General features: G+C 48.4%; 1 protein-coding gene across 4 annotated transcripts in view; it reads right to left on the bottom strand.

Annotated features, from left to right (window-relative positions):
• Positions 1 to 824: 824 nt before the first annotated feature.
• Positions 825 to 21,387, bottom strand: part of eif4g3a (eukaryotic translation initiation factor 4 gamma, 3a) — a 64,921-nt gene continuing 44,358 nt past the window's right edge. For 3 of the 4 annotated variants that reach the window (XM_084440822.1, XM_084440823.1, XM_084440825.1), the window contains exons 17-35: positions 21,057 to 21,221; positions 20,292 to 20,489; positions 19,820 to 19,963; positions 15,956 to 16,192; positions 14,903 to 15,007; positions 14,590 to 14,728; positions 13,897 to 14,003; positions 11,804 to 11,894; positions 11,514 to 11,637; positions 10,764 to 10,996; positions 9,906 to 10,021; positions 8,518 to 8,690; positions 7,590 to 7,715; positions 5,333 to 5,414; positions 4,795 to 4,893; positions 4,229 to 4,375; positions 3,148 to 3,229; positions 2,822 to 2,968; positions 825 to 1,712 (exon numbers count right to left, since the gene is read on the bottom strand). In XM_084440822.1, coding sequence (XP_084296948.1) covers positions 1,531 to 1,712; positions 2,822 to 2,968; positions 3,148 to 3,229; positions 4,229 to 4,375; positions 4,795 to 4,893; positions 5,333 to 5,414; positions 7,590 to 7,715; positions 8,518 to 8,690; positions 9,906 to 10,021; positions 10,764 to 10,996; positions 11,514 to 11,637; positions 11,804 to 11,894; positions 13,897 to 14,003; positions 14,590 to 14,728; positions 14,903 to 15,007; positions 15,956 to 16,192; positions 19,820 to 19,963; positions 20,292 to 20,489; positions 21,057 to 21,221 — 2,697 coding nt within the window. In that variant the 3' untranslated portion in view covers positions 825 to 1,530. The remainder of the gene's footprint in view (positions 1,713 to 2,821; positions 2,969 to 3,147; positions 3,230 to 4,228; positions 4,376 to 4,794; positions 4,894 to 5,332; positions 5,415 to 7,589; positions 7,716 to 8,517; positions 8,691 to 9,905; positions 10,022 to 10,763; positions 10,997 to 11,513; positions 11,638 to 11,803; positions 11,895 to 13,896; positions 14,004 to 14,589; positions 14,729 to 14,902; positions 15,008 to 15,955; positions 16,193 to 19,819; positions 19,964 to 20,291; positions 20,490 to 21,056; positions 21,222 to 21,387) is intronic. The other variant, XM_084440824.1, reaches the window with a different exon arrangement.

Genomic DNA, 21,387 nt, shown 5'->3' with positions numbered 1-21,387 from the left:
TCTCAGCACACACACTTTGAACCAGGTGTGGCCATGCCTCCAAGCCTTTTTTATTTTTTATATGTTTTATAAATATGCTCTGGTGTCGACCAGACAACAAATTATAATAATTATAACTGCTGTAGCAGAGACATGGTTTTCACACAGGAGCTCAATCACGTATCCCTCTCCATTTATAATAACAATACAGCAATATTTAAATGTTTTAAATGGTACATACTGCAGCCTTAAGACATGAGTCATTGATCGGGCCCCATCATCACTGCTCACAGAGCCTGGTTTCTGTTCTCTAAAAATGCATAATTTCTTCTTTGGAAGAACAAATCTGAAACGATAGGATTGGAAATGCCCAGGGCACCTTCCTGTCCTCCTTTGGTAATACACAGCATCAGTGAAACGCCTTAAAAAGTGAAAACTTCCACCAGCTCTCTAAAGCGTTACCACAGATGTGAAATGAACCATAGAACTCAGACACAACACCCCCAAAGTCTGAAAACAAAATGAAAATCCACAACACACTGCTGGAAGCCCCAACAAAATAACCACCACCTCTGTATTTTTTTTTTTTTTTCTTTTTAAATACCTTTTTTTGTCTTTAATGTATTTACAAGCTTTTAATTTGCTCTGTAGGTTTGAAGGATTACAAGCACTTCCTGTTCAGCAACCCTGGCATTTGCTTTTTAAACTTGCATTTTGCTCATTTTCATTTGTATCTATTGTTCGTCGTTGTTGTTTGTTGTTTATTCATGTTCATTTAGAGTTCTTTAGTGGACTGATGTGCATTGCTTCATGAATGCATACCTCTGCCTCTCAGTCTCTTGAGGCATATGTACATATCACATAGAGCAAGCCAAAGCAGATGATCACTTCCTGGTTAGAGGGACTTGATGGGGTTACTCAAAGGTAACCTTTGACCTCTGACATCGTTTGATGTCCATTGTCCCTGTGCATCAACCACTTTCCTCTCCGCCTTCCCCTTCATCACAAAATAACTGTTTTACCCTGTTTTCAACCAAACATCTTGGAATCCAGGGAAGCTATTTATTTCACAATTATTATTATTGATTTCATTAATAATTGAATTAATAATCTTGTTATTTCTATCGTCAGCAATGATCTCCTTGTTGTGAGCATCTGCAAATGTTAAATAAAACTTCGGTATTTGCAGTCCTTAAAAAAATAATAAATTAAAGAGTCCGGAACCTATGTATCTTTAAGTCTCTTCTTAAAAAGTAACAAAAAAAAAGTAAGTTAAAATTTAAAACAAAAATATTTTCTATGTATAATACATGTATTTAGTGCTTCCGCCGTTGGAATTCTCAAACTCAAAATGGCGGTGCATCACAGAACCGTACCGCAAGAAAAAAATTCCAGCCGTCAACAAGTCGTCCTGCCTGCGCACACTTTGAATGTCTGTTTGTTTGTTTGTTCTGCTGTGAGGAGGAGCAGGGTGGAGTTTTTGTTTTGTTTTTCTACGTAGCAACAGCTGGCCTCGTGTCCCGGGGCGTCCAGCGGCTGCCTGCTCCCTGGTCAATTGTCCTCGGACTCCTCCTCCGCCTCCCTCAGCCAGGTGAAGAAGGCGGTGACGGACTTGAGGGCCACGCCCTTGCCCAGCTGCTCCGCCGGGTCCTTGCTGACCTCCCATTTGTAGAAGGCGTCCTCCGAGATCACGTCCTCGTCGTAGAGGCAGTCGAAGAACATCCGGAGCAGGTCTGGAGGGAGGGAGGATGGAGAGGAGGGGAGGAGGAGAGAGAGAGAGAGAGGAACGGAGAGAGGAAGAAAAGAGGACAGGATCACCATTACAATCTTGCAAAGTGAAATGGATTCTCCATAGTGCATCAATGCCAGGCATGGAAACATTATCTGCTCTAGAGGGTGGTAGTGTCTGTTCTAGGGGTGACCAGGGTGGAGGTGTCTGGTCTAGAGGTGACCAGGGTGGAGGTGTCTGGTCTAGGGGTGACCAGGGTGGAGGTGTCAGGTCTAGAGGTGACCAGGGTGGAGGTGTCTGGTCTAGAGGTGACCAGGGTGGAGGTGTCTGGTCTAGAGGTGACCAGGGTGAAGGTGTCTGGTCTAGAGGTGACCAGGGTGGAGGTGTCTGTTCTAGAGGTGACCAGGGTGGAGGTGTCTGTTCTAGAGGTGACCAGGGTGGAGGTGTCTGTTCTAGAGGTGACCAGGGTGGAGGTGTCTGGTCTAGAGGTGACCAGGGTGGAGGTGTCTGGTCTAGAGGTGACCAGGGTGGAGGTGTCTGTTCTAGAGGTGACCAGGGTGGAGGTGTCTGTTCTAGAGGTGACCAGGGTGGAGGTGTCTGTTCTAGAGGTGACCAGGGTGGAGGTGTCTGGTCTAGAGGTGACCAGGGTGGAGGTGTCTGGTCTAGAGGTGACCAGGGTGGAGGTGTCTGGTCTAGAGGTGACCAGGGTGGAGGTGTCTGTTCTAGAGGTGACCAGGGTGGAGGTGTCTGTTCTAGAGGTGACCAGGGTGGAGGTGTCTGGTCTAGAGGTGACCAGGGTGGAGGTGTCTGGTCTAGAGGTGACCAGGGTGGAGGTGTCTGGTCTAGAGGTGACCAGGGTGGAGGTGTCTGGTCTAGAGGTGACCAGGGTGGAGGTGTTTGGTCTAGAGTTGACCAGGGTGGAGGTGTCTGTTCTAGAGGTGACCAGGGTGGAGGTGTCTGTTCTAGAGGTGACCAGGGTGGAGGTGTCTGGTCTAGAGGTGACCAGGGTGGAGGTGTCTGTTCTAGAGGTGACCAGGGTGGAGGTGTCTGGTCTAGAGGTGACCAGGGTGGAGGTGTCTGGTCTAGAGGTGACCAGGGTGGAGGTATACTCACTGGGCGGCTGTTCGAGGGTGACGATCAGCGCCTGAAGTGCGTAAAGTGCTTGCAGCTGTCGCTCAGTGTCTGAGTTAAGGTACTTGAGTAAAACAGGCAATCTCCTCTGAATGATGGCTATGTCCACTCGACAGGAAGTGCTCTCGTCTGCAACGGGAAACAGAAAAGAAAAAGAAAAGAAGAACCTCTGACACTGCCTTTAAATAGAAATGGCCTTTAAATATGTTCTGTTTGTCATTCTATAAGCTCTACAGCAATCAGAACCTGTAGAACGTGGATATGGATTACATATCCAGTATTCCTCCCTGTGGGCGATGATCTCTCACCTTTGACTGCTGCTTTGCACACAGCCGTCATTAGAGCCCTCAGGAACGGAGACGAGCTCATCTGAGATTCATCTAGGTTAGCCTGGGGGGAGGGAGGGAAAACACCAGGGCCTCTAATCAAACACCGAACACCTCACTGAGATTACAACTACACACACAGCATGGAAAAAGCATGATATGATTTGTGTGGCTCACAGAAAACTAGTGCAGTCCTGAATACCATTTTCAAGGCTTCAAATACTCTTTGGTGTGAACGAATACCGACTATTCTTCGTTTTCAACCCCTAGGTGGCAGCATTGCATATAGTCTATATCTCTAACGGTGACAAACTGAGCAATGCGCCAGTAATTCCCTTGTTGTCCAACTTTTGCTTCCTGCTACTTTGTAGATTGTAAGCTTGCTAGATTGTTTAACTTGCTAGCTGAGTATTTGCTACTGATTTAATCATGTGTGGGTTTAGTTTATCATGGCTTGTGACTGTCAAACTGCTTGTGTTGCGTTTACAAAGGAAAAATAACATATATGCTCGCTAAATAGCAAGCCAGTAGCTAGGTTAGGGCTGTCAATTTAAGAAGTATTTTCACCTGTCTCCTCCACTCCGGTGCTACCACACACACAGCGTGCGTGCGTGTGTGTGTGTGTGGCAGCACTGGAGTGAAGGAGAGACGGAGGCGAAAATGGTTAAGTTCACAGCCCTAACCAGAGACCCGCAGTGTTTTGAGGGAGAAAAATACGAGCATGAAATCAGCTTCTGTTCAGTTGCACTTTCGCAAGTCACTCACTGTAACGTTATGATGTTGGTATCGGTTTGGGGTATCGGGGGGGGGGGGGTAGCTCCGAATACTGAATTGAGCTCCAAATACCAACGTACTGAATGAATAGTGGAATACTCAAATGACTCGGGACAGCCCTACAGAAAACCAAGCTGAACTAATTGAGGTTGCAGACTCTGTGCGGCTGTGGCAGGCCTGGTTCTGAGTGGGTCTAGGTGTGGTGGTTCTGGGTCTGGGTGTACTTGGTCCGGGTCTGGGTCTGCTCGGTGCTGGCCCTGTGTCCGGGTCCTGCGGCGGACGCACGTACCTCGACCCAGTCGAAGATCTGCTCGTCGGTGGCCATGTCCTCCAAGAGGAGCCGCTCCAGCTGGCTGCTCAGCTCCTCGGGGCCCAGGGGCCTCTTGGACAGCGCCAGCTCCGGACTGGAGCACTCCGTCACAGTGAACTGGAGCTTCTGAGGGGGAGGAAGAGGGAGAGAGAAGGGAGGGAAAGAGGACAGGGAGAAAAGGGAGGGATAGGAGTAGGAGAGGGGAGGGAAAGAGTGAGAGTAGGTAGGGGAGGAGGAGAGATGAGGAGAGGGAGGGTATAGAAGTAGTAGAGGGAGGAGTGTATGGGGAGTTGAGATGAGAGGAGAGGTGGAGGAGAGGAGTATGGTTAGGTTACTGTAGAGCTGTGGGCGTTGTCTCCCCGGGTGTGTTCCTGTTCCTGTGTGTGTGGTGTGTTTGTATGAAGAATGTGTGTGTGTGCGCGCGCGCGTGTGTGCTTGTATGAAGTGTGTGTGTGTGCAGCGTGCTTGTATGAAGAGAGAGTGTGTGTGTGTGTGTGTGTGTGTGTGGTGTGTTTGAATGGAGAATGTCCACGGGCCTGTCTGACCTGCTCTGAGATGAAGGTCTGGACGTCGTCGTCCTCGGGCAGGAAGTGGCTCCAGCTGAGGCCAGACTCCCTCCACAGCAGGCCCACCTTCCTATGGCTCTGCAGGAGGGAGGGGAGTAGCAGGTCACAACACTGATGGAGACTGACGGGTTCAACACACACACACACACACACGCACACACACACACACACACACACACACACACACACACAGACACATGCGCACACACACAAGACACACACACGCACACACACACGCACACACACAGACACGCACACACACACGCACACACACAGACACGCACACAGACACGCACACACACACACACACGCGCACACACACAAAGACACACACACACGCGCGCACAAACACGCGTGGACACACTCTCAGTCCTTCACACCTCATGTCTAAATCAAAGAAGAGCTAGTTTAGCCTAAAAAGAGAATACATCTATGCATGTCAACTTTGCTCGTCAGATTGAGCTAGCAGGCAGGCTCTGGAGAAAACAAACAAACACACTTGACTAAACACACTCACCATTTGTTTGCATAGTATGTGCAGTATTTCAGAAAATAAGATCCCAGCTCTTCCCACAGGAAGCAAAGGTTTGCTTAATTCACTGCAGACGAGAGGGAGAGAGAGAGAGAGAGAGAGAGACTACATCAGTGGCGAGGTTCCAGTCTCTCCTGCCTGCCTGTTGTCACAGCAGGTACCTGAGCACAGAGTCAGTATAATGGGGGTCCTCAGATAGGCACAGGAGGCTATGCCTGAGAGAGAGAGAGATGTTAAACATGCCCCTGTAATTTTCCTACTGTAACAGTATCTGACAGTAGGTGGTGTGTTTTCTCACAGTAACAGTGTTGAGCAGTAGGTGGTGTGTGTTAGTAGAGCAGTGCTAGTGTTGGTGTGTGTTAGTAGAGCAGTGCTAGTGTTGATGGTTGAGTGTGTTAGTAGAGCAGTGCTAGTGGTGGTGGTGTGTGTGTTAGTAGAGCAGTGATAGTGGTGGTGTGTTAGTAGAGCAGTGATAGTGGTGGTGTGTTAGTAGAGCAGTGCTAGTGTTGGTGTGTTAGTAGAGCAGTGATAGTGTTGGTGGTGGTGTGTTAGTGGAGAAGTGATAGTGATGGTGGTGTGTGTGTTAGTAGAGCAGTGCTAGTGTTGGTGGTGTGTGTGTTAGTAGAGCAGTGATAGTGTTGGTGGTGGTGTGTTAGTAGAGCAGTGATAGTGTTGGTAGTGGTGTGTTAGTAGAGCAGTGATAGTGTTGGTGGTGGTGTGTGTTAGTAGAGCAGTGCTAGTGGTGGTGGTGTGTGTTAGTAGAGCAGTGATAGTGGTGGTGGTGTGTTAGTAGAGCAGTGATAGTGTTGGTGTGTTAGTAGAGCAGTGATAGTGGTGGTGGTGTGTTAGTAGAGCAGTAATAGTGTTGGTGTGTTAGTAGAGCAGTGATAGTGTTGGTGTGTTAGTAGAGCAGTGCTAGTGTTGGTGTGTTAGTAGAGCAGTGATAGTGTTGGTGGTGGTGTGTTAGTGGAGAAGTGATAGTGATGGTGGTGTGTGTGTTAGTAGAGCAGTGCTAGTGGTGGTGGTGTGTGTGTTAGTAGAGCAGTGATAGTGGTGGTGGTGTGTTAGTAGAGCAGTGATAGTGTTGGTGGTGTGTGTGTTAGTAGAGCAGTGCTAGTGGTGGTGGTGTGTGTTAGTAGAGCAGTGATAGTGGTGGTGGTGTGTTAGTAGAGCAGTGATAGTGTTGGTGTGTTAGTAGAGCAGTGATAGTGGTGGTGGTGTGTTAGTAGAGCAGTGATAGTGTTGGTGTGTTAGTAGAGCAGTGATAGTGTTGGTGTGTTAGTAGAGCAGTGCTAGTGGTGGTGGTGGTGTGTGTTAGTAGAGCAGTGCTAGTGTTGGTGTGTTAGTAGAGCAGTGATAGTGTTGGTGGTGGTGTGTTAGTAGAGCAGTGCTAGTGGTGGTGGTGTGTGTTAGTAGAGCAGTGATAGTGGTGGTGGTGGTGGTGTTAGTAGAGCAGTGATAGTGGTGGTAGTGGTGTGTTAGTAGAGCAGTGATAGTGTTGGTGGTGGTGTGTGTTAGTAGAGCAGTGCTAGTGTTGGTGGTGTGTGTGTTAGTAGAGCAGTGCTAGTGTTGGTGGTGTGTGTGTTAGTAGAGCAGTGCTAGTGTTGGTGGTGTGTGTGTTAGTAGAGCAGTGATAGTGTTGGTGGTGGTGTGTTAGTAGAGCAGTGCTAGTGTTGGTGGTGTGTGTGTTAGTAGAGCAGTGATAGTGGTGGTGGTGTGTTAGTAGAGCAGTGATAGTGTTGGTGGTGGTGTGTGTTAGTAGAGCAGTGCTAGTGTTGGTGGTGTGTGTGTTAGTAGAGCAGTGATAGTGGTGGTGGTGGTGTGTGTTAGTAAAGCAGTGCTAGTGTTGGTGGTGTGTGTGTTAGTAGAGCATTGCTAGTGGTGGTGGTGGTGTTTTTTTAGTAAAGCAGTGCTAGTGTTGGTGGTGTGTGTGTTAGTAGAGCAGTGATAGTGGTGGTGGTGTGTTAGTAGAGCAGTGCTAGTGTTGGTGGTGTGTGTGTTAGTAGAGCAGTGCTAGTGGTGGTGGTGGTGTGTGTTAGTAAAGCAGTGCTAGTGTTGGTGGTGTGTGTGTTAGTAGAGCAGTGCTAGTGGTGGTGGTGGTGGTGTGTGTTAGTAAAGCAGTGCTAGTGTTGGTGGTGTGTGTGTTAGTAGAGCAGTGCTAGTGTTGGTGGAGTGTGTGTTAGTAGAGCAGTGCTAGTGTTGGTGGAGTGTGTGTTAGTAGAGCAGTGGTGTGTGTGTTTACCTAAAGAGCTCTCTCATAGAGAAGCCCCCGTCTCTCAGCACAGGGCAGAGTAGCTCGGCCAGGTACAGCCAGATGTGGGGAATGTCTATGGCCATGTCGTCTGCCAGCTCCAGGGTGTCCGCGAACCTGGATATCAGACAGACACACACACACACACACACACAGTCAAGACTGTTAGCACAAACTAAGAGCAGATGCAGAAGAATAGTTTCCCCTTTCAACTGAGAATCTCCTTTGAACTGTTTTGTAGTCTAGTGACTAGGCTTGCTGTGTCTATGAAGCCGCTGCTGTCCTTCTACAAGGTGAGGGAACCACGCGCTGTCAGAGGAAACGCATGGGAATCCACAGGCTGGGCGAAGCAGAGAGGTGTGTTTAGCTGGCTGCAGGGCAGAGAGCGTGTCTATTTGGGAAACTGGACCGTGACATACTACTCTGCTCATAAAATGGTAAAAATGGTAAATGGACTGCACTTATATAGCGCTTTCATTTATCCAAAGCGCTTTACAATCGTCTCTCACTCACCCGTTCACACACACATTCACACGCCAATGGCGGCAGCTGCCACGCAAGGCGCCAGCCTGCTCGTTGGGAGCAATTTGGGTTTCAGCGTCTTGCCCAAGGACAATTCTTCCTGGACAGGAGGAGCCAAGATTCAAACCGCCGACCCTACGGTCATTAGACGACCCGCTCTACCTCCTGAGCTACAGCCGGCGCCAGGCAAGAGAGCCAAGGTGACTGGGCAGCAGCTGTTAAAAAAACCCAGACTAAACGACACAGAACTGTGGTTTGGCCGGGTGCAGACAGGGCCATGAAGACCAAGCAGGTTATTATTCTATCCTACAGGGTGAGTGAGAGAGCCGGACGGAATGCCAGCTGAAGCCGGGCCAGACGAAGAGGAGTGGCTGGCCGGCCGGTACCGGAGACTGACCCCTGGTAGAGCTGGGTCTTGGGCATGAAGCCCTGCTGCACCAGCTGGTAGAGGAGCTGGCCCATGTGGTCCCGCGTGGTCTGGCTGCGCTCCAGCGTGGACTCCACCCCAACGCGCACAAACACGTGGAGCTGGTCGGCCAGGTCCAGCTCATTCACACACTGGACGGCCTCCTAGGAGGAGGGGGGGCGGAGGGAGGGAGAGAGAGAGAGAGAGAGAAATAGGGACAGAGAGAGCGAGAGATAGGGACAGAGAGAGAGAGAGGAAGAAAGAGAGAGAGAGGGAGAGAGTAACATGCACACACAATTTAACTTCACACGGCAGACAGAAACCCGAAGCACATTCCTCTGTTGTCATCTGTCTTTTCTTGGGAACCTATAAAAGGCACTGAGGCTCTATGAGAGGTACTGGAATCTAAGTAATAGATCGCTGTAGATTTTTTTATTTTTACATAGAATCACATATGATGAGCTGGCCAGAAACATTTAACTGGTCTCAGGGCTGGGAGGTGTTCAGAGGTTGTGAAGGGTAGTCCCAGCTTTCAATTGAAACATCCCCACCAAAATTGATAAGAGGTTTTCTGCTGACTCTAGTCCTGTCTATTTTTCCTGTTCTTAAGCTATTCCCATCTCTAGGACACATATGGTCAGCGTCTAGGAATAGAGGAAAGACCAGGTGCAAACAGTAAAAGCCAACTAGGCACTAATGCACAGAATGTATACGGGCGTATAGAACCCAGTCACACTATGACTATAAAGCTGGCACAAACCCAATGCTAGGTTGTCCGATCAGAGTATACTGTATAGTGTATGTCTGTGACTGACCTGGGATCCCGTCTGCTGTTGTACTCAAATATTGAGTCTGATCTACAATTCTGTTCCGGCGTACTCTTTCCTCTCGGCCATTGATTCTTCAATACCAAACCTCCGTCATTTATCAAAAATGGAGGTACAGGGTTTCTGCCTGACAGGGACAATATTACATGGACTTGACCGGGTGCCGGGTGTTTGTGGATCTACCTTATAGTCGTTGATGTGTAGAACTGTGTTTGTGGATCTACCTTATAGTCGTTGATGTGTACAACTGTGTTTGTGGATCTACCTTGTAGTCGTTGATGTGTACAACTGTGTTTGTGGATCTACCTTGTAGTCGTTGATGTGTACAACTGTGTTTGTGGATCTACCTTGTAGTCGTTGATGTGTAGAACTGTGTTTGTGGATCTACCTTGTAGTCGTTGATGTGTAGAACTGTGTTTGTGGATCTACCTTGTAGTCGTTGATGTTTAGAACTGTGTTTGTGGATCTACCTTGTAGTCGTTGATGTGTACAACTGTGTTTGTGGATCTACCTTGTAGTCGTTGATGTGTACAACTGTGTTTGTGGATCTACCTTGTAGTCGTTGATGTGTAGGAACTCGTCGATGATGGACTTGGACTTCCTCTCCATGTCCTCCTTGGATACAGCAGGTCTGTCTGGGATCTGGGCCTCCACAGGCTCTGCTTTCACTGTAGGGGGGATCACAGTCACAACAATGGACCCTTGGACTTGTGTGTTCGTGAATGTGTGTGTTCGTGAATATGTGTGTGTGCGCATGCGCGCAAGGAGGGCCTGGATGTTTATGTGCTCATGAGAGGGAAACTGTGCGTGTCTGTCTCTACTGTACTTCTGTGTGTGTGTGTGTGTGTGAATAAGTGAGTCAGAGTGTGTGCGTGAGTGTTTGTGTGTTAGTCTATACTAGTGCCCTATCCTGTGAGTGAGTGTGTGTGTGTTAGTCTATACTAGTGCTCTATCCTGTGAGTGAGTGAGTGAGTGAGTGAGTCAGTCTACGTTAGTACTCTATCCTGTGAGTGAGTGAGTGTGTTAGTCTACACTAGTACTCTATCCTGTGAGTGGGTGAGTGAGTGAGTGAGTGGGTGAGTGAGTGAGTGAGTGAGTGTGTTAGTCTACAGTAGTACTCTATCCTGTGAGTGGGTGAGTGAGTGAGTGAGTGAGTGAGTTAGTCTACAGTAGTACTCTATCCTGTGAGTGGGTGAGTGAGTGAGTGCGTTAGTCTACAGTAGTACTCTATCCTGTGAGTGGGTGAGTGAGTGAGTGAGTGAGTGCGTAAGTCTACAGTAGTACTCTATCCTGTGAGTGGGTGAGTGAGTGAGTGAGTGCGTTAGTCTACAGTAGTACTCCATCCTGTGAGTGGGTGAGTGAGTGAGTGAGTGCGTTAGTCTACAGTAGTACTCTATCCTGTGCCCTCACCTGGCTCCCTGGCTCTGAGGCGTTCTGGTTCGGTCTTTTCCTCGCTGAGGCTGGGTCTCCTGGGGGGCTCCGGGCCCCCCTCCCTGTCCCTGTGGAGGAGCTCCTCCTGCCCCGGGCCCTCCAGCAGCTCCTTGGTGCTCCCTCCTCGGACGAAGGCTCCGGGCCGCGATGACGACGTCGACAGGGATGAGCTCAGAGGCTTCTCGCTGCGCTCCCTGCCCGTGCTGCTGCGACTGAGACACACACACGCACGCACGCACGCACACACGCACACAATTTAGCATTTATCCATATCCTTGTGGGGTCGATAAACTTAACCGTAGCCATAAAATGTAATCCTAACCATAACCTTTGACCCCTAACTCTAACCTTAACCTTAAACCTAATCTAACTTTTTAACTCCAGAAAACCCCTATACCTAAACCTAACCCTAAATATAACCTTTATATTGTAACTATAACCTTTGAATTGTAACCCAAGCCCTAAACCCTAACCTTTGACCCTAAAATGAACCCTAACCTTATGGGGCCCAGCAAAATGGCCTTTTCTTGTTTCACTGTCCTTGTGGGGAGATCTGGGCCCCACAAGGATAGTTTTACAAGCACACACACACACACACGTATGTACGTACGTACGTACATACGTCAATGTCATGTATAATTTAGAATTTCTGGACGTTAAGCCTGTTCTGGCCTGGTATAACTGGGGTGTGTTCCTCGTGGGGGTCAGACCCAGGCGTGCGTCTCTCACCTCCCCAGGGGTCTCCTGGAGTCGTACTCGGGGGTCTGCGCGGCCGGGGTGGCGGGCTGGGAGGGCGGGGTCGGCTGGAGCGCAGAGAAGCGGTTCAGGCTGCTGCCGCCGGAACGGGACAACTCTGCCAAGAGGGGACACCGAACGAGAGGGCGTGAGACGACACGCACCGCCATGCGCGTAAGAGACAGACAGAGACAAAGAGAGAGACGAAACGAGAGATTGCGAAAGAGACACTGAGGGAGAGATGGAGAGAGAGAAAGCAAGAGCGATAGGTCGTAAATCCTCACCTGAATCGCTGGCCTTGGCTCCTCCACTGCTTCCCTTCATCCAGTTGACCTGAGCGCGGGGACCCAGCTGGATCTTCTCATCCATCTGAGGCTGCAGGAGACGACAGCAGCTGTGGTCAACCCTCTGACACAGTCAACCCTCTGACACAGTCAACCCTCTGACACAGTCAACCCTCTGACACAGTCAACCCTCTGACACAGTCAACCCTCTGACACAGTCAACCCTCTGACACAGTCAACCCTCTGACACAGTCAACCCTCTGACAGTCAACCCTCTGACACAGTCAACCCTCTGACACAGTCAACCCTCTGACACAGTCAACCCTCTGACACAGTCAACCCTCTGACACAGTCAACCCTCTGACACAGTCAACCCCCTGACACAGTCAACCCTCTGACAGTTAACCCTCTGACACAGTCAACGCTCTGACACAGTCAACCCTGACACAAGTCAACGCTCTGACACAAGTCAACGCTCTGACACAAGTCAACGCTCTGACACAGTCAACGCTCTGACAGTCAACCCTCTGACACAGTCAACCCTCTGACAGTTAACACAGTCAACCTTCTGACACAATCAACCCTCTGACAGTTAACACAGTCAACCCTCTGACACAGTCAACCCTCTGACAGTTAACACAGTCAACCCTCTGACACAGTCAACCCTCTGACAGTTAACACAGTGAACCCTCTGACACAGTCAACCCTCTGACAGTTAACACAGTGAACCCTCTGACAGTTAAAGCTACATGAGATAACTCAGCACTTTGGCAGCCCCTCTGGTCGTGATCAAATCGGCACTGCGTTTTAAGAACCACACTTCCCACAATCCCCCATTCACTTGCTGTAATGATGGGGGGAAAAAATGATAAACGCGCATGGCGCAAACTGGATTGGAAGATTGTAGCTACTTTCTGTAAGGATGGCTTCAATGCAGGTAAATACCAGTCTTCTTTCTTTTATGTGCATGTAGATTTCGTTTCGCTGGGCGAAGTGTTTGTTGTCTTTCTGATATTGTGACACGCAAAACGCATCACTTCCGTTTCCACCACAAGATTTACCGCCAGTGTACTAGCCAGTACACTGAAATTCTAAAATAATAAATTCACAGGGTCTCATGCAGTCTCATGTCACGAAAAACGATTTTTGGGGTCTTGCTAAGGCCAATTCATAAACTAACAGCAAGTAAAAGTGAATATTGAACCATAAAAAAGTTCTCATTGAGCTTTAACACAATCAACCCTCTGACAGTTAACACAATCAACCTTCTGACACAGTCAACCCTCTGTCCGAGAGTCTCGGACCCCTCCACTGGAGAAGAGGACCTATGCCCCTCCCCTCATGTCTTCTCCGCCAACGTTTGACAGAGGATGTGAGGAGGAATCAAGGTAAATAATTAAACTGTCTGAAATCCCAGGCAGGGACATCCTGTGATCACGCCACTCTGCACCCCAGCAGAGGGAGCCTCCCACTAGCCCTGCAGCGCAGTACCTCATCTGTCCAGCAGGTGGATGCGTGTGTGATGATCTACTCCTGAACTGGATCAGCTGAGGACAGGGGCTGTGTGTGTGTGTGTGTGTGTGTGTGTGTGTACACATTCCAGCAAGGAGAGTATGAATACCCGACCTCAAGATTCCATGAGGACACAGAATTGCTGTTTGTTGTGTGCGTTTGTGTCTAATAGCAACACAGCCCCATTTCCAAATATGTATACGAGTACGAATATAGCACAGCGGCTACGTGCGTGATGATGAATGACTGATGTTTCTGTTAACGGACCGGAGAAGCTCTAAATAAGAGGGAAAATGGCTCCAGTGACAAGCTCAAGATGACAGGCGCTCTGAATTTACACACTTTGTGGGAAGGAGAAAGGAGAACCGATAACTACCTAGGCTATTTCCCTGCAATAAGTGATCTTCTTTCCGATATTACTCAATCCAAACAAGATTTGTGAATTTAGTGAGAGGATAGCCCTTTGAGATGCATCTCATTTTTCGAGGGGGGAGCTATGTTACGGCGATTTCAGACCCTGTTGGAGCCTAACATGGTATGAAGAGCAGGTGGTGGGAGGAGGCATCGCTGGTGCGGCTGACCTTGGAGATCTTGGGGATCTTGGCGGGGTCGATGGTCCGGCTGTTCTTGGTGACGGGCACCGTGTTCCAGGTCTCCTCCCGCTGCTGCACACGCTGCTCTCTGGGCTCTGAGGGAGAGGCAGAGCAGAGGGGGAAACGCCGTTAAAAAGACGTCTGACCAAACTCGCGTCCTAAGGCGTCCGCACGCCGCCCCAACTGACGCCAACCAACCCCCGACACCCAACGTTCTCAAGTTTTGGATAGTTAGGATTGGCGTGCCGTGTTTGTTGGCGACTGTTGGCGTCGGTTGGATGGATTTTGCAGCTGGATTAGAACGGCCAACTTGAGAATGTTGGGTGTCGGGAGTTGGTGGGAGTTGGTTGGGCCGGTGTGCAGCCACCATTAGCCTATAGAGGGGGGAGGTCTGGCCGCCTCTCATAGCAAACAGACCTCCAGAGGCGGCGCCTGTCCTTCTCAACACTCACAAAGCTTGCCTTCATGCTTTCTAACACAGCCAATGTTTCAGGTTAAAGACAGAGACGGCCTCGGAGAGAGGCGACACTGTGGGTCAGCGAACGGGTCAGGGCTGAACGGGAAAGCCTTTGTGTCCGCTGTGAGCCACCGTAGCGTCTTTGAAGGCTGACGGTAGGAGGGTAGGGGGGAAGGGGGCTCTAAGCCTTAAAGAGGATTTGGCCAGCGGTCCGTGGGCCTGACCTGGTCGCCTCTTGGTGTCTTTGGAGAGGAGCTGCTGGTGGACCTTCCTCTGCTCCTCCTGCTCCTCGATCTTGGCGTCCTTGTGGATCTGCTCGATGGTCTTGGGGCCCTGGTCCGCTCTCCTCGACACCCAGTTGTGCTGCGGGAGGAGGACAGCGGTGACGTGAGACGCGCACACACACACACGCACGCACACACACACACACGCACGCACGCACGCACGCACGCACGCACGCACGCACACACACAACCGAGGAGGAGTCTCTCTGGCACAGACACACACACAAATATGCACCAATAACCACCCACTCACCAATCTGAGGTCTACAATATCCTGCAGCATGAACCGTATCCGTGATGATGTCTTACGCTCTTTGACGATTTTCTCCATCTGATTGAAGTACTGATCCATGCGAGGCTGTGGTAGAGAGAGAGAGAGAGAGATGTAAATATAGCGGTAGAGAGGTATATAGAGAGGTAGAGAGAGGTAGAAAGAGAGAGAGAGGTGTAGAGAGAGAGGTATATACAGTATAGAGGTAAAGAGGTATATAAAGAGAGAGGTGGAGAGGTATAGAGAGATGTAGAGAGAGTAGAGAGAGACAGGTACATAGAGAGAGAGGTAAAGGTATAGAGACGTAGAGAGGCGTAGAGAGAGGTAGAAACAGAGGCGTAGAGGTAGAGAGAGAGAGGTAGAGGTGTAGAGAGAGAGGTAGTGAGAGAGATAGAGGCGTAGAGAGAGAGGTAGAGAGAGAGAGGTAGAAAGAGAGGCGTAGAGAGAGAGGTAGAGAGAGAGAGAGAGGTAGAAAGAGAGGCGTAGAGAGAGAGGTAGAGAGAGAGAGAGGTAGAGAGAGAGGTAGAAAGATGTACTATAAGCCGCAAACACAATGTTCTGAGCTCCCTGCTGTTCAGCCAAGCGAGAGGAAAGCTTACTGCTTTTTATTTCGGATCAGTCCACTCAATCGAGCAATATCTCGTCTGTCACGACTTGAGAAAGTAGCCATTCTGCCGTCGCAGAGCCCCGGGCTTGTCGACAAACTCGGATGTTCTGAGACAAAACAGGGACAAGGCAACAAAACGCAGACTTCTAGGTCTGTGTGGGTCAACGGAGCTGTGCGCTTTTGTGCGTCGACGGAACGGACCTGTGTGTGTCTCAGCTGTGGGTGTCTGTGTGCCAACATCAGTCAGACATCCTACCCCACTGTCTGCACATAGATAGACGAACGGACGGACAGACAGATAGATATGAACTTGAATAATCCCCATAGGAGGAAATAGTTAATGTACCAACTAACCAGCCAATCAGCCGACTGAAAGGAGCATCCCGTACCCCCCCCCCCCCCCCCCTGTTCCCGCCTCCTGGCCTCACCTTGGCCTTCTCGAAGTCCAGGTCCTTGCCGATGGTGGTGAGCAGCCTGCAGAGGCACTCCAGCGACTCCTGGTCGTGGTTCTTCAGCAGCTTGACCACGCAGTCGTGCATGATGGCCTCCGTCAGCATCTTCAGCTTGAACAGCTCGCCGATGAACTTGATGTTGCCGATGGAGCGCCGGCGCGCCTTGTCCTTGGCCTCCGCCAGCTCCTCCTGCAGGCGCTCGCGCTCCACAGACTGGGGAGGGAGGAGACGGGGGAGGGGCTAGATGTTAGACACCGCCTCCTTATCTACAGCTATGAGCCATGAACAGCCATGAGCCCAGGTAGATCTATTTAGATATGCATGCATGTACAGTATGCATGCATGCATGTATGTATGTATGTATGTATGTATGCATGCATGCATGTATGTATGTATGTATGTATGTATGTATGTATGTATGTATGTATGTATGTATGTATGTATGTACTGTATGTACTGTATGTAGATAGATAGATAGATAGATGAGGGGAGTCCTAGGGATGAAACGGTTACCGTGTTAAACCACAGTAAAATTCCCAACGGTTAGTATTACCATTTCAAATTTTAATTATCAAAATTATTAAAACGGTGTTCAATTACCGTGCTTTGAAACCACAGTAAATACTGTCCGATATCAACATGGATTTGTTTGTTGTTTTGCGAGTATGGCAGAAGGCAGAGCTGCAGAGATTTTTCTGCCTTCAAAGGACTAAGTCTGAAGTAACAGACGTGGACAAAATTGTTGGTATCCTTCTGTTAAAGAAAGAAAAACCCACAATGGTCTCTGAAATAACTTGAAACAGACTAAAGTAATAATAAATACAAATTAACTGAAAATTAACTAATGAAAATCATCCATTGCTTTTGAATTGTGGTTCAACAGAATCATTAAAAAAACAAACATAAAAAATTAGTGAAACTGGCCTGGACAAAAATTATGGTACCCTTAACTTAATATTTTGTTGCACAACCTTTTGAGGCAATCACTGCAATCAAGCGATTTCTGTAACTCTCAATGAGGCTCCTGCACCTGTCAACAGGTATTTTGGCCCAATCCTCGTGAGCAAACTGCTCCAGCTGCCTCAGGTTTGAAGGGTGCCTTCTCCAGACTGCATGTTTCAGCTCCTTCCACAGATGTTCAATAGGATTTAGATCAGGGCTCATAGAAGGCCACTTCAGAATAGTCCAATGTTTTGCTCTTAGCCATTCTTGGGTGTTTTTAGCTGTGTGTTTTGGGTCATTATCCTGTTGGAAGACCCATGACCTGCGACTGAGACCAAGCTTTCTGACACTGGGCAGCACATTTCGCTCAAGAATGCCTTGATAGTCGTGAGATGTCATTGTACCCTGTACAGATTCAAGACACCCTGTGCCAGATACAGCAAAGTGGCCCCAGAACATAACTGAGCCTCCTCCATGTTTCACTGTAGGTACAGTGTTCTTTATATGCTTCATTTTTGTGTCTGTGAACATAGAGCTGATGTGACTTGCAAAAAGCTCCAGTTTTGTCTCATCTGTCCAAAGGACATTCTCCCAGAAGCTTTGTGGCTTGTTGTCAATATGCATTTTGGCACATTCCAGTCTGTTTGATTTGCTTTCACCAGTGGTGTCCTCCTCGGTCGATCTGACACTGATGTACCTTGACCTTGGAGTTCACCTCTAATCTCTTTGGAAGTTGTTCTGGGCTCTTTGGTTACCATTCGTATTATCCGTCTCTTCAATTTGTCATAAATTTTCCTCTTGCGGCCACATCCAGGGAACCTCAAACTTACCATGAACCTCAAACTTCTGAATAATATGTGCAACTGTAGGTCCAGGAAGATCAAGCTGCTTGAAGATGGTCTTTTAGCCTTTACCTTTAACATGTTTGTCTATAATTTTCCTTCTAGTCTCCTGAGACAACTCTCCTTAGCTTTCTGTGGTGTTCAGTGTGATACACACCATGATACTAAACAGCACAGTGACTAGTTTTCACCCTTTAAACGGGTGAAAGTAGGCCGGAAAGATCTAAAGATTTAGAGCCGGTAAGGAACATGTTTTTTTTTAGGGGACGCAACATCTGCCTGTCACGCAAAACAGGCCATTTATCCACACAATTTTCAAGCGCATTTCTCCGAAATCAATGTAAATTTGAGCTACATTAAAAATCTCTGTGGTATTCCATCAACAGAATGTGTCCCGTGTTGAGGCGCATTTTTGTAACTCGCATTTCCCATATCAGTAGACTACATTCGCTTGTCGTACTATGTTGCACGGCAGTCTGCATTGTAGACTCGAGGGCTGTGGGTTTTGGCAGACAGAAGTGAGCAGTCGTTTTTGCATAAAACAAAATAAAAAATCCCAAGTAATAAGTTGTGATGTTTCACGATCAACAACCTAAATCATGAATGACAGTCGTGCGAGCTCAGTCGAGTGCTCGATGCTTCCGCAAACACATGCTCGGGAGGGTGTGTGATGGTTGGTTGCATAGGCGCTGGGTAGCGTGCCAGCCGTTAACCCTCTGAGGGAAAGAAGGAGGGAACATTAAAAACGCCTGATGCTTGTTGAATGTTATGAAAAGGCAAAATGCTAAGAAAAAAATATCTAATGTTTAAGAGTAAAGAGAGAGTTGCAGAAGCTGGTGATACTGTTGTTAAAAGTAGGAGAATTTCAGAGCAAGTTGAGGACGAGAGGGAGGGAGCAGAACTACCAGAAGGAACAGGTAGGCTACTGACAGTGTTAGCTGGCAGCTGGAACACTCGGGAGGGTGATGGGGGGGACTTGAAGGTTGGAGTAGTAGTACCTGCAATAACTTAATCCTACTTTCACCCCTGCCTTTAAATAGGCAGACTGACTGATTACAAGTTTGAAGACACCTGTGATGCTAATTAGAGGACACACCTTAGTTTATCATGTCCCTATGGTCAAATTATTTTCAATCTTTTCTAAGGGTACCATCATTTTTGTCCAGGCCAGTTTCATTAGTTTGTTTTTTTAAAATTCAAAAGCAAAACCACAATTCAAAAGCAATGGCTGATTTTCATTAGTTAATTTTCAGTAATTTTTTATTTATTATTACTTTTGTCAGTTTCAAGTTATTTCAGTGACCATTGTGGGTTTTTCTTTCTTTAACGGAACAGTACCAACATTTTTGTCCACGTCTGTAACTTTTAGTTCAATGCATTTGGAGATTTTGGAATGGATGGAAATGTTTTGTCATGGTTTGTCTAACTGGCTAATAGCTTGTGTCAATGATGTAAACTGAAGCTTTCAGTGTAACCTGCTCTTGTAAATCAACACACATTCTGGCATTTAGTTTCACTTTTGTATTGAAAGATATCTTTGTATTGAAAGATAGGTATATTATCAATGGAGAAAAGGTGTGTGTGTGTGAATGAGAATGATAATGATGTGCATCTATCAGTACTTTTTTGAACATTTTCAGCATACTTACAATAATACCGTGATAATACTGATAACCGTGGTAATTTTGGTCACTATAATCATGAATTTTCATACCGTTACATCCCTGGACGGGAAAGGGAGATAAATCCTCACTAACAACATGCCTGTCTACAACTACAAGACATAACCATTATCTATGCTCTATATTTCTATAGTATTACACTGTACAAAACGATAAGCATACATAGTGCAGCATGGGGTACACACAACTAGCGCTAATATCTACCTATACCTCTCTAGGGTCAAAGCCATCATCATAAACTTGAGAGCTGTATCCCTGACACGGTGCATGGAGACAGCGCTGGTGAGATGGAGGGAGGGATGATCTAGGGCGGCTGTGTGTGTGTGTGTGTGTGTGTGTGTGTGGGGGGGGGGGTGTGCACGACTCTAACCCACCGATGCAGCTTCCAGCTCCTTCTGCTTCCTCTCAAAGACCACATCGTCCACCTTGTCCCTCTCAAACTCCTTCTGGCAGCGGTTGAGTAGCAGCTTGCGGAAGTTGACCGTGGTGCTGGGCTTGTCCGTCATGGGTACTTTGAGCTGCGGGGTGGGCGAGAGAGAGCGGTCAGGAGGAAGTGTTGAAGAATGAGGGGAAAGAAAGGCAGTGAAACTGGGAGCACTGTGAGAGTGAATGGGTGAAGGTGCAGCAGACAAGGTCAATGACAATTCAGACTTAAGAGGGGTTCCTATTCAACCACCTATCCTGGTTTCCGAAGGAACCCACGATAGAAACAGCAGACAAACACCAACTCCAGTAAGTAAGTAAATTTGTACAGCACTTCTCACAGAGAGGATTTACAAAGTGCTCCACGCAGGTTAAAATGCAGACCAAAGAACCAATCAAATTAAAAGTAGCGGCACTCGTTACCGTCGCCAGGCAGCGGCACATGTTGCCGTAGGCCACGGAGAAGCTGGGCTCGTCGATGGCCTTCTCGAAGACCAGGTCGATGACTCCCTTCAGCCTCTCCTCGGTGTCGATGGTCAGGTCGGTCACCTGCTTCATCAGCTGGTGGAACATCTGGGGGGTCAGCTTGTTGAGGATGCTGCGCACCTTCCGGAACAGCTCCTGGAAGGACCGGAAACGGAAACGTTCGGAAAACGAGAGACGTTTAATATCCCACCTCTGGGGGACTCTTGAGACTAGATCCCTGATATGGCGTTCTGCAAACTGAATTATGACATTGCATGGTTTGTTTCTGCTTCTGTGTGTGTGTGTGTGTGTGTGTGTGTGTGCGCGTGCGTGCGTGTGAGAGAGAGATCAGGAGTGTATGCATGTTTACATTAGTCATGTAGCAGACGTTTATCCAAAGCTGCTTACAATAGTTGCATTTAACGTAGGAAGTCAGTGTGCTACTACTCGCCAGAACTCACAAGTGCACCTCCTCCTTCTAAACAAATGACTAAGAGCTTAATAATCTAGCGCACAAGCCAAAGTGCAAGAGCCGCAAAATATATTCTGTGTGTAAGGGAGAGTGAGCGTGTGATTGTTTAGAGAGAGAGAGTGAGAGACAGAGAGAGAGAGAGAGAGAGAGAGTGTGAGAGTGAGAGAGTGTGAGAGAGAGAGAGAGTATGAGAGAGAGAGAGAGTATGAGAGAGAGAGAGAGAGAGAGAGAGAGAGAGAGAGAATGGCCACCTGTGTTTTAATGATCTCGGGGTCGTTTGACGCCGTTTGAAGCCCCTCCCTCTTCATGCCGGGCTTCCAGGCGTTCTCCGACTTCTTCAGCTGGACCTCGTCCACCGACACGTTCATGATGATCTTCCTGGGTGGTGGCCGGCGAGCCCCGCCCATGTTCATCAGCTGGGGAGGAGAGAGAGGGAGAGAGAGGGAGAGAGAGGGAGAGAGGAGTAGGGAAGAAGATCATGGGGTGGGGGAACATGTAAGAGCCCATGTATAATAATAGGAGAGTGTGTGTGTGTGTGTGTGTGTGTGTGTGTGTGTGTGTGTGTGTGTGTATGTGTGTGTG

Source organism: Borostomias antarcticus (assembly GCF_949987555.1).
Source record: "Borostomias antarcticus genome assembly, chromosome: 7".
In the NCBI taxonomy this organism is placed as follows: domain Eukaryota; kingdom Metazoa; phylum Chordata; class Actinopteri; order Stomiiformes; family Stomiidae; genus Borostomias; species Borostomias antarcticus.
Note: the sequence above shows the minus strand (reverse complement) of the source record. Positions and strands in the feature narration are given on the sequence as shown.